The sequence below is a fragment of the Ovis aries genome, chromosome 3 (genome assembly GCF_016772045.2).
Source record: "Ovis aries strain OAR_USU_Benz2616 breed Rambouillet chromosome 3, ARS-UI_Ramb_v3.0, whole genome shotgun sequence".
Taxonomy (NCBI): Eukaryota; Metazoa; Chordata; class Mammalia; order Artiodactyla; family Bovidae; genus Ovis; species Ovis aries.
The window spans coordinates 62,097,187-62,109,327 of NC_056056.1; the positions used below are offsets into that span (position 1 = coordinate 62,097,187).

The 12,141-nt window shown below is 46.1% G+C and overlaps 1 protein-coding gene across 6 annotated transcripts in view; it reads left to right on the forward strand.

The window, feature by feature from the left end:
* CCDC138 (coiled-coil domain containing 138) overlaps positions 1-12,141 on the forward strand; it is a 30,799-nt gene continuing 18,658 nt past the window's right edge. Inside the window, exons 1-9 of one of the 6 annotated variants that reach the window (XM_012170551.4) lie at positions 1-128; positions 540-597; positions 964-1,080; positions 3,505-3,627; positions 5,465-5,652; positions 6,285-6,443; positions 8,400-8,519; positions 11,550-11,627; positions 11,735-11,842. In XM_012170551.4, the coding sequence (XP_012025941.1) occupies positions 36-128; positions 540-597; positions 964-1,080; positions 3,505-3,627; positions 5,465-5,652; positions 6,285-6,443; positions 8,400-8,519; positions 11,550-11,627; positions 11,735-11,842 (1,044 nt within the window). In that variant the 5' untranslated portion in view covers positions 1-35. The other 5 variants (XM_042246100.1, XM_060412129.1, XM_042246101.2 and 2 more) reach the window with 5 other exon arrangements.

Here is a 12,141-nt window from a genome sequence, read left to right on the forward strand (position 1 = left end):
GCGCTGTTGCCAGGGAGACGACGTCGGTCGCGGCCATGGAGCCGAGAGTCGTGAAGCCGCCGGGGCAAGATCTGGTAGTGGAGCGCCTCAAAAGCCGCTACGGCCTGGTGGGCGGCTGCCTTAGCGAGGTGAGGCCCGGCCCTGCCAGGTTCGCGGGTAGCCGGATCTGCAGGTTGGAGAGGGCGCGAGGCGGAACCTCTGGCGGCGGCGTGCGGGGAGCGGGCTCCCGGCGGGCACGCGCTTCGGAGGATCGATGCGCGTCACCGCGGGAACGCGCGCAGGCATACCCCGCGAAGACTTGGGTGAGGGTCGGAGCTGCGTCAGTCCGGGCGTTGGGCGGTGAGTCCGAGCCGGTTTCACGCCGCAAGGTGCGCCCCAAGGTGCCCGGTGGGTCCGCGGGGGCCGCCTGTGTGCGGGGGCCCGGCGTGCGTGTCGGGCGGCGGGAGGGGGCGCCGCGCGGGGCCAGGGTTCCAGGAGTCGAAGGAGACAGGGGCCGGGGGACGGATCCGCCCCGGTCACCTCTCCATCCTCTCTTCCAGCCTGGGCGCCGGCGACAGGACGTGGCGGAGCGGCGGCGGCGGCCTCCCCGCACCCCAGGTAGGGCGGCGGCTGGGTTGTTCCCCGCAGGCCGCAGATGTAGGTAGTTTACCGTGTGAGTTCAGTGCTTAGAGCGCATCAGAGGAAACAGCACTGTGTTGAGCCATCGGGGACTTGGCCTGGCCCCTGGGTCCTTCTGTTCCGACGCGGAACAGGGTCATCGGTACCGGGTCCCTGCTGCGAACGCGTGCGGGGTGGGGGCGGGGGAGGCGATGAACTACGCGCTGTTTGACCATCCGCCTGGAGGCCAGTCTGCTGGAAGCCGGTGTGGCGGAGACGCAGACGGGAGACCTGCGGAGCCGAGAACTAGGTGGTCGGTGCCGGACCTTACTGAGCCGCCTCGGCTGCCTTCCCTCCTGTTCACAGAGGATTTGGACATCTTCTCCTGCGGAGATAAAGTCGGTCCGTCTTTGAGATGTTTCTCTGACGAGAGGAGGCGGCACCCCGCGTCCCTCCGCGGTGTTCTGACGGTGAACTGGCAAGGTACCCCGAGTTCTGCTGGGGGTCCCCCCTCCGTCCCTGGGTATCGCGAAAGCAAGGTGGGATGCGGAGGCTGCCTGGTATGCCCCTTTCTGTGGAAGAAGGCATCGGCGGTAGGGAGCCCGCTGGGCGGTGGAGGAGACTGGGCGCTGCTAGTTCCTGAGCATTTGATGGAACCACACGCCTAGCGTCCTGTTTGCAGACATAATGCAGGGTTACTCACACTGCAGGACAGATGGCTCTTCATCCAGGACCCAAAAGAAGGCCTTGCTCTCTTATTTATTTTTTAATAAGGAACTAAGATAAAAATGACTACAAGTTTGTTCAGAAGCAGTCGGTATGGTGTATCTCCTGCTGTGGTAAGCACTGTGCTATACTTAGGTAGCAGAGAGAGATGGGAGAGGTCAGCCCTGGGATTGGGGCCTACAGAATATTACACCATGTGCTGCTAGGCTGTGAGGGGTCAGCAGTTTTGTAGAGTTTACTCTGGGTAAAACCAATGGAAGGTAAGGTGAAATAATGTTCTAAGCTGAATATTATTAATGCCAAAAATATGTGGCAGAAAGAAGTGCTAAGGTATCGAAAGCGAACAAGCATTTTGAGATGATGTTAAACTGTAAAGTTGTGGACATATACAAAGACAAGCATTGAGGTAATTGTGGAGAGGGAAAAAAACATTGTGCCTGAAATATCTATTGTTACTGTGATTGATACCTTGGAGCTTGCATTGTTTCATTTTCTGATCATTAGTCCATGTGAAGCACTTGAATGCTGTTCAGTACATAGAAGGGCACTCAGGTGCACCACTGTCATCACCGTCGCTGTGGTCTCCTTTGGCACTCACAGAGTCATCTAGTTGATCTGGAGTCAAGGTGTGGACATGAACGTGAGGGGACTTCCCTGGTGGTCCAGTGATTAAGCATCCACCTTGCAATGCAGGGAATGTGGGTTGGATCTCTGGTTGGGGAACTGAGCAACTGATTTCGTATGCCACAACTAAGATCCAACACAGCCAAATAAAATATTTTTTAAAGAAAGATGTAAACATGGGTAGTTTGATTATTGTTGTGCTTGTTGTTCAGTGGCTAAGTCATGTTCGACTCTTTGCGACCCCATGGACCGCGGCACACCAGGCTTCTCCGTCCATCATCTCCCTGAGTTTGCTCAAACTTAGTGCGTTGAGTCAGTGATACCATCCAACCATCTCATCCTCTGTTGCCCCGTTCTCCTCTTGCCCTCAGTTTTTCCTAGCATCAGGGTCTTTTCCAATGAATCAGCTTTTCACATCAGGTGGCCAGAGTATTGGAGCTTCAGCATCAGTGCTTCCAATGAATATTCAGGATAATTTCCTTTAGAATTGACTGGTTTGATCTCCCTGCTGTCCCAAGTTTGATTATAGAGAAAGAAAACTGCTGAAAATTATAAGTTCATGGAAGTTATTTTCTTTTTTGAACTGATAGTTTTATCTTCCTTAAATGGTCTGGGTATGGTGTCAAGTTGAAGCTTTAGGACTGTGAAAGGTTTTAACTTTGGACAGTTTTCCCACCAGTCCCTGTGGAATTACAGGGCTGCCCAGCACCTTTGTCTATCGAGTGCTTGAAAAGGGGCTGGTCTGAACTAAGTTGTGCTGTAAGTAAAAAACACTGCATTTTCAAGATAGATAAAAGAATGTAAAGTATCTTATTTTTAATATTGATTGTATGCTAAAATGATTATCTTTTAGATATATTCGATTAAATATAATACACTGTTAAAATTTCATGTCTTTTTATGTTTTTAAAGTAGCTGCGAGAATTTATTTTTTCTTTCTTTATGGCAGTGCTGCAAAGCTTCTGAGATCTTAGTCCTCAGACCAGGGATTAAATTTGGGCCCTGGGCCATGAAAGCACAGAGTCCTAACCACTGAACTGCCAAAGAATTCCTGAAAAATTTAAGTTATCTTTTGTCACTTACAGCGTATTCCCTTTGAATAGCTGGCTCTGGAAATGCCGACGTTCAGATGATCTTTTTGGAGAGAACATCTGGGATTCTAGTTCTGCTTCACCTTTTGCTAGTTATGTCACCTGTCAGTTACCCTGTCGGTTATTTAACTTAAGATTCAGTTTCCCCACCTTCAACACTCGTTCTCGTAGTTGTTAATGGAATTAAAGACACAGAGCCTGTTCTATCCACCTCACAGCAATACGGGGTCAGGAGGAAGGGTGTACTTTGCAGTTGCGCATGTCTGAATGTGACGAAAGTTCACACATGTGAGTTTTTAGCATCATGACTGGTAGTTTATAGTTTTTCCTTTTGCATTTTAAAAAATGTTTACTTGTTACTTTTTTTCAATTGTTATGCTGCTAATATTTGAAGCAGTCTCTCCTTCTTTAAATGGCTGTAGAAATCTTCCAGAATGCTGTGATTGATTTTTTCTTTAAAGCCTAGATGATGAACTGGATTCTTTTCAAGATTTGAAAGAACCAGAAACAGAAGAAGAGTTCACTGGCAGTGATTCTCGAGTTAGTACCTCCAAAATAAACAGGCAGTCCTTTAAAGAGACAGGCAAAGGTAAGAGAAATGCTCATTTCAGAACAGTCATTTAAACAGCAGCTCTGTCAAGTAGGGCACTAAAGCTTACCCTGCAGTGGTAACCCTAGTTCTCAAGGTGTGCATTTCTTTGTCCTGAGTCTTTGTGAGCCATGAACTGGTTGCTGTGCTTGTCATTAAGTTAAAGGAGAAGAGAAAAATAAACTTAATGATTTTCCAGTAGAATTTCCACACCATCGAAGTTTATCAAAAATCACTTAATAATCCATGAATATTATAATCTTTTCAGTTCTTTTTCTTGTCGGTATTTCTTAGGAAGTAGGATTGTGGTTGTTGTTTAGTTGCTAAGTCATGTTTGACTCTTTTGCGATCCCACAGACTGCAGGCTCCTCTGTCCAAGAAATTTCCCAGGCAAGAATACTGAAGTGGGTTGCTATTTCCTCCCCCAGAGGATCCCAACCCAGGGACTGAACCCATGTCTCCTGCACTGGGAGGTGGATTCTTTACCACTGAGCCACCTGGCATGCCCTAAGATTGTGCTAGTAGGTGACTAACCCTTATACCTTTTAGGAAAACAGGCCAGGTCACTTGAGGCCTGGCCTCCTTCACCCTGAGTCAGCAGTTTCTCTCTATGTACCTGACTGCATGTGTGTGGTGGATTTTCCCACTGGAAACAACTGAAAATACAAGATAAAATATACAAAATGTTAAGTGTGTTTAAAAGTTAAAAAACTAAGGAATATTCCGGCCCGGGGCTGGTGGGCTGGGAGCCTGGGGAAACAGTCAGAGCACGGAGTGTTTCCCTTGAAGGGTGCTTGTGGAGCTGGGGAACAGGAAACACTTTCCTTTTAAAAAATTTCTATTTTTTATCTTGGCTCCCCCAGTCTGTCCAAGATGGGGGGTACCATGGAGACCCCCTCCTTAAAGCTGGGGGCTCCTCCTCAGCTGCGGGCCAGTGCAGGTGAAAGTCCCTGCTCATTGTGAGCAGAGCATGAGTGCAACAGCCCAGTGGAGGTGGGGCTCACCTCCACTGCTAGGGTTGCGGGGGCAGGGGGTACTTGGGTAACTGATTTGACATCACAGGTGGTGCTAGAGGTAAAGAACCCACCTGCCAATGCAGGAGACTTAAGAGACAAGGGTTTGATGCCTGGGTTGGGAAGATGCCCTAGAGGAGGGCATGGCAACCCACTCCATTATTCTTGCCTGAGAATCCCATGGACAGAGGAGCCTGGTGGGCTACAGTCCATGGGGTCTCAGAGTCAGACACACAGTTGAATGCACAGTAACGGCAGGAGCTCTCACCATGGCTGCCAGGAGCAAGGCTCCCCAGCCTCTGTGTAAACAGTGCAGCTTGGCGGTCACAAAGTATCGTCAAAGGCTAAAGCCGTGGAGGGTCATGAACCTGCTACCATCATTAACACAGGAGTACGGTGTTTAACAGAGGAGGTTATAGAGATTATGTAATTATATGATTAATTACAGATATCACATAAAGTTTTAAAACAAGCAAAACGAATAATTTTTTAAATGTCAAACAAGTGGAGCAGTGATGAACACTGGATTGGTGGTTAGTTTGGTGTAAGGGAGCAAAGGGCACGTGTCAGGGCTCCTGAGGTAACTCTCCATCTCTTTGTCAAGGCAATTAACCCACTCATTTTTTAAATAGTCTTAGATTTACAGAGAAGTTGCACAAAGGCCACAGAGAATTTCTGGATGGCTTTCACCCAAATTTTCTAAATGTAAACCGTTGGCTGAGTCCTCCTTTTTTTCATCATATAGTACTTGAAACATTTTAACAATACAGTGAGGATATTTAAAACTGTAAACCAAATTTTTAATTTAAATTTTGTTCTCTTAGCCAATGCCTGGCAAGCTAATGTGGCCTCACGTTCAAGGAGCTGGGCTGACTATTGTAGTGATGGCAGCGACTCCCCTTCCAAGCATGTTAGCTCCCCTGCGTCCAGGGCCCCACGGAAGCCAGGCCTGCTGCCCCGTCAGGTCAGCCAGATCTACGACGAGCTGCTCCAGATTCACCAGAAGCTGCAGGTGTGGACTCAGTGCTGCCCGGATGGCAGCCAGGGAGGAGGGGACCGAAGGGAGGGACGGGTGCAGCCAGGGCTGAAGCGGACCTGAGGGTCAGTGATGTGGAAGCTGGTTCAGGGGGGATGGGAGTTGAGGCCAGACTGAAGTGCACTGAGGAGGGTGCAGCCAACCAGGAAAATGTTTTAGAGAAGTTTGTCCAGATGGGAGGTCAGAAGGCCAAGGCATTGGAAGCCCAGCCTCCCTTTGTAAGGCCATGGCCTCACCCTCTGTTTTGCTCAGAGGCTGTGGGAGCTGATGGGCTCTGGGGGAGGCTTGCATGGCTGTGGGAATGTAGGGGACGTGAGAGGATTTCTGGGCTACACTGGAGCCTTTTCTGCTGATTGGAGGGAGAATGTTGGAGGGGCTCTTCCAAGGGGCGATGGGGAGCCGGGAGGGAAAGTGGGGAGTCTCCCCATGGTGCTCCCCTTGTCTGCACCCTGGATTCTCTCAGGTCCTCGTGCTGGAGTCTCCTGGCCGATCTCGGCATTGGTGGCCTGCAGGGTTCCCGCGTGCTGTGTGGTCGTTGCTCTGCGCTCCCCTGGCTCATGCTCAGTGGAGTGAGCTTCCCGGAGCGCTAATTCTATCCTTCCCCACAGTGTGAGACCACAGCCCAGCAGGAATTCGCTGAGGAGCTTCAGAAGCGAGAACGTTTTCTGGTCGAGAGGGAAGAGCTGCTCTTCAGACATGAAGGTGCCTTGAGTGAAGTGAAAGACGTCAGAGAAGAGGTCCTCATGCGGTTCCAGATCATGAAGGAGGTGAGCATGGCACTGACTGCAGAGGCCGGTTGCAACATTCCTCTGGACGTGGCTCATCTTCTGTAGACCTGGGATCCTAGCGTAGCCTCTGGAAGCCTGATAGTGAAGCCTGATAGTACTGTGCCCAGCTGGGCTCAGGCTGTGTCTTGTCATGTTCACTCATTTCCCAGAGCCTTAGTTGTTCTGGAGCTTGTGTGGTGCAGGCACCGCTGGGAGCCTGAGGCTGGGCTTCTCAGCCTTTGCTGTGATGCTCTGGGTCCCTAACATGCCTGTGGGGTGTTGGGCGGGGGTCGGGGTGGGCTTGTTGTCAACTGAGCTCGTGTCTCTGCCCCTTGGTTTCACCAGCTCAGGGCTGAGCTGGATTTGAGCACGTCCATGGATCATGGGTCCCCTCTTCTGTTTCCAGCCCTAGAAACCGAAGCCATTTCTCTGCAATTAGCAGGGCCAGAGCCTGCCGTGGGGCAAGGCCGTTGGAGAAATGGGGAAACAGAGCCCCTCGAGGGTTGTTTGCCCAGGTTTTTCCTCCTTTCTGCAACTCCCTGCTTGTTTTCCTTTGACTCCTTAGTAGTTGCTCTCTGTGTTTTTTTGTGTGGCTTTAATTGTGATCAGTAAGAGAAGCGGAGCGCAATGGGCTTATCCTTCTGGAAAAGGAACCCATGTCAAATGGTCTTAATATCTTCTGGAGGTGGAAAATGTATGCAGCTGAGAATGTTAATGTTACCTTTAAAATAAGTGTTGTCTTTATGGCCATGTCTGAGTTATTTAAGGAGTCATTTAATGTAATCATAAAATTTCACACAGCTGATTTTTTTTTTAACGAGCTTGGATTTTCCGTGCATTCCATCTTCATTTCAGCCTTGGTTCTTTCTCTCTGGATTTGTCTCTTTGCTGCTCATAGGAAGTATAAAGCTAACTGCTTTATTTTAGTGGGACCTGGATGATTACTTGGAAGAAGGAAATCAGTTTCTTGATTTCTTGGGAAATTTACTTGTTTTAATAGATTATGAATAAATCTGAGAGTAAAAAGTGAAAGAAACTATGCAAGTATTTGCAAATCTAAACATGCTCTTATTTGAATATAATTATAGGGGAAATTTATTTTAGTATTTATGAAACTGGTTAAGGAAAGTCAAATTGTTTGGGGCTCAGGAAATTTTATTATGTATTTAAGTTTTCTGAGATGTACAACAATTTTAGCTAATTTATGAGAACAGTTCTATGTGTGGAATATTTCTTCTCCAGAGGGCTAATTTAAATCTTCAGTTTTAATTCACAAAGCTATGAATAATTAACTAGTCTCCTAAAAGTATCAGAACTCCTTTGTCATTCCATGATGTCAGAAATTATTTCAGTGAGTTTCTGTTGGAGATTTTTCTGAGCAGGACCAGAAAATAGCCTTAATGCTACTTAATTTGTATAATATGTTTTAACAGGTATTTAACATATTTTTAATGCTTTGTTATTAAGTTGGTTGATTATCCAATTTTTATAAATTACTTGCAGTGTCAGCCATTATGCTTAAATATACTGATTAAAATCCTTGCGATTCAAGGAGTTGTAATTTTTTTTTAAAGCCTAGTTTTTATTTTTTCTTTATTTCTTGTAATTTTATATATTTGTTTTTGGCTGTACTGGGTCTTGGTTGCTGCACCAGCTTTTCTCTAGTTGTGGTGAGCGGGGCTACTGTCTAGTTGCAGTGTGCAGGCGGCTTCTCATTGCAATCACTTCTCACTGTGGAGCACAGACTTAGAGCACAGGCTCAGTAGTTGTGGTGAAAGGGCTTCAGTTGCTCTGAGGCATGTAGGATCTTCCCAGATCTGAGACTGAACCCTTGTCTCCTGCATTGGCAGACGGATTCTTTACTGAGCCACCAGGGAAGCCGCAGGGAGTTATAATTTATATATAACTTGTGTTCAGTAGCATTAGTGATGTTGAATCTCTGTTTTTCCCTCCTAGCAACATGATGCGGAAGTTGAGCACTTAACTGAAGTTCTTAAAGAGAGAAATAAGGAAAGCAAAAGGCTGAGGTCTTCCTTTGATGCATTGAAAGGATTGAATGATAGCTTAAAGAAACAGGTAAGACCTAGTTTATCTGTGTTAGATTATGAGACATTCTCAGAACTGTATAGATTAACCAGTTCAAGTCAGAATCTTAGAGCATATTCTGTGTAGAGAAAACCTTGATTATCATCTTTATTTGTTAGCTTTGTTATAAAATACTTCTGACTATAAAATAGTTAAGCTAGCTCTTGGTTTCTCATCATCTGTTCTGACAACTAGCTGAGCTATTTGACAACTTGGAATTTTTCAAACTGTTAAGAGCAGTGGCTAGATTAAAAACAAGCAAAAGGAAACCTGCTAACCTGGGGACTTCAGGTGCTGAGTTGTAGCTGTGTGCTGTTCTTGACCTGGCTGTTACACACCACATGTACTTTTGGAGGGTCTGTTGTGTGTGGATCCTGTGCCGGGAGCACAAGCTCCCGCCCACCGCGCCACACTGCACTGCACTCTGTGTAGAGAGCTGTGGTGAGCTCACACCTACCGTGTCACACTGCACTGTACTATGTATGCAGAGCTGTGGGTCAGCTCAGTGCTCCGTCAGACTCAGGTTGCACTAGGTTCTTGCTAATTGTTTTTTGTTTTTTTTTTGCTCCCTTTTGCCAGTTTTGAAGTGCAGGGCTTTGTGAAGAGGGAGAGGAGAGTGATGGTGTGTTTGTGGGGCAGGAAGCATGCAAGAAAGTGAAAGTGAATTTGCTCAGTCACATCCGACTCTTTGCAACCCCGTGGACTGTAGGCTACCAGGCTCCTCCCTCCATGGGATTCTCCCGGCAAGAGTACTGGAGTGGGTTGCCATTTCCTTCTCCAGGGGATCTTCCCAACCCAGGGATCGAACCCGGGTTGTCCTCATTCCAGGCAGACGCTTTCACCTCTGAGCCACCAGGGAAGCGCCAGGGAGGCATGGATGAGCACAAACGAGTGAACCTCGACATTTTAGCAGCTGAGTCCCTGGGTGGGAAACTTTATGGATTCCAGCAGGGGGCTGAATGTGGACTCTGGAGCGTTTGCACCTCGAACTCCTTGGCAAGCTGTGTGTTCTTTTCTGTCTCCCTGATTTCTGTAGTCCCCGCTTGTTGTAACCTGTCTCCATGGCGGTGATAACCAGGTCCCCAGTTCTCACTGGATCTGATTCTTTGTCTTTTCCGAACTGTCTGCCCTCCTGCAGTGAGTGTGCCCTTGACCCACTTTGTCTGGAGCCCTCTTATCCTTGGAGAGACTGTGTTCTCCCACTGCAGTCTTATCTCGCTCTCTTGAGAAGAGTTTCTGATTGCTAGCATAGGTGCATTGTCACCCGCACCTGGCTCTCAGGTGACTGTGATCCTGATCGTCTGGCATGCGTTTGGTGAGTGTGTAGTGACTGGGGTGGATGTGTGCGTTGCTAAGGGGTGGAGCCTGTTGATAGGCATAGTGAAAGGTTGGACACTTCACCTGAGAGGCGCAGGGAGCATAGTGAAGAAGTTAACATGGGAGTTCCCAAAGTACTTGGTGAGATAGAGAGGCAGAATGTGAAAGGATAATATCTGCAAGTTGGTGAAACCTACCAGCCCACAGATTTAAGAAATTCTATTAACCCTCAGGAGGATAAATGTTGAGGAACACCATACTGGTATGCTGTTTTAAGATGTGAAAACTTTAGGTAAAGATAAAATCAGAGACAAATAAGGCACCTTACCTTCAAAGAAGGAGCAGTATTCCTGGAGGAAATATCACAGACGTGATTAACATAAAAGAGAAAGGCTCTCTTTCCTGTCATAGGAGGCCTGGCAGAACCTTGAGTCTAAACCTGTCAGCGCAACAAGAAAAATGCAGCCAGTCTCCAGTGAGTATAGATGCAAAAATTTTAATATCAGCAAGTTGAATCTAAAGCTACCTAAAAAGTGTAATGTCACTCAGTAGATTTATCTGAGGAATACAGGGGTCATTTATCATTTGAAAATTAACACATCATCTGATAAAAAGAGAAGAATCATAATTCTTTGATTTAAAATTCAGCACCAACTCAAGATAATAACTAGGAGTAGAAGAGAACTTAATTCTCATAGAGTATCTACAAAAAGAAACAATCCTGACAACACTCACGCTTAACATAAGTTACTGAAATCTTTTCCCTCTGAGATCACAACAAGGAAGGTGTTCACTGTTCCTGATTCTGGGGATCTTTGTACTAACGTCCTGGTCCATGTAGCAAGGAGAGGTCAGGATTGGGAAGGAGGAAATAAGAATTATCCTCTGATGATGTGATTATGCACAGATGTAGTCAGTGTCCAGATGAGCATACAGATAAGTTACTAGAATTAAACAAATTCAGGAGACTTTCCAGATATGGGTTCAGTAAAAGTCGGGACGTATGTATACGTATGGCTGATTCATGTTGATGTTTGGCAGAAGCCAACACAATTCTGTAAAAGCATTTATCCTTCAATTAAAAAGATAAATTTTTTTTAAAAGCAAGTGTATTTCTGCATATCAATAATAACCAGATACTGTTTATTGAAAGATGCTCTAGGTAGCAGCATCAAGAAGCATTGGCTGTGCAGGAATAAACCTAAGAGATTATACATACACAGAACACACAAAGCATGCAAAACGCTATTTAAAAAGCAATTAAAGAGGATGGAAAGAAGTTGAAGGCTGTGTTGCATGTGGGGTGGGAAAACCCCCTACAGTGAAGAAGGCACTTTTCCTGAGTTATGCAGACATTAACTCCAGTCCCAATAATTGACTACATTGTTACATGGTTTGTGCATTTTCTCGTATGTATATTATGGTTCAGTAGAAAATTCAGAAAAAGGACGCTCCCTGTTAAAATGTCTTTTCATTTAAGATGTTAGGAGACTTGTATGTTTTTCGTAGAATGAAGTAAACTTTCTAGACACTCTACATGTTTTAGGCCCAGTGGTGGTTTTTGCTGTGATCTTGAATCGTGGGTGCTGCCTCTGTGTGTTGTATTGCCTGGTGATAGACCAGATAAGATAGTATCCTGGGAAAACTTGACTAGGAAATCAGCTTGATGTTTCTATTGAAATGTCTGTTGTTTTCCTGCTTTAGTTGAATGAAGTGAGTGAAGAAAACAGGAAGTTGGAAGTTCAGGCCAAAAGAGTTCAAGCCCGCTTAGACAATCTACAGGTAAGGAACCAGCTCTGCTCTTGGGACACAAGTGAAATCTGAAATGGCTGCCTTGGTCTCACTTATGATACCATTTTTCTTTAATTCGTGGATACGTACTGTCGCAGAGGAAGTATGAGTTCATGACAATACAGAGACTGAAGGGCAATCCCCAGGCCACTCATGAAGCAAAAAGTTTAAAGCAGGAAAAAGTACCAGCTTCAAAACCTTGTAAGGTATGGTTGAAATTTTCTCTACTGCAAAGCCAGGACATTTTTCTCTTTGTTCATTCCTTTTTTTTCCAATTTATCATACATTCTTTTTGTTACGGAAGTATTCACCGTAATAATTTCTTTGTAGAAAAGTATCATAATATTTCAAATATGCTTTTGTTTTAAAAACAGAGCAAAATATTCAGCTGCTAAGAATATCAGTGTACAGGGTTCTTTGTGGACATATGTTTCCATCCCTCTTGGAAATAAAGACAAGACTGAAATTTCACGTAGGTACACGTAGGTTTAACTTCTGGGGCGGC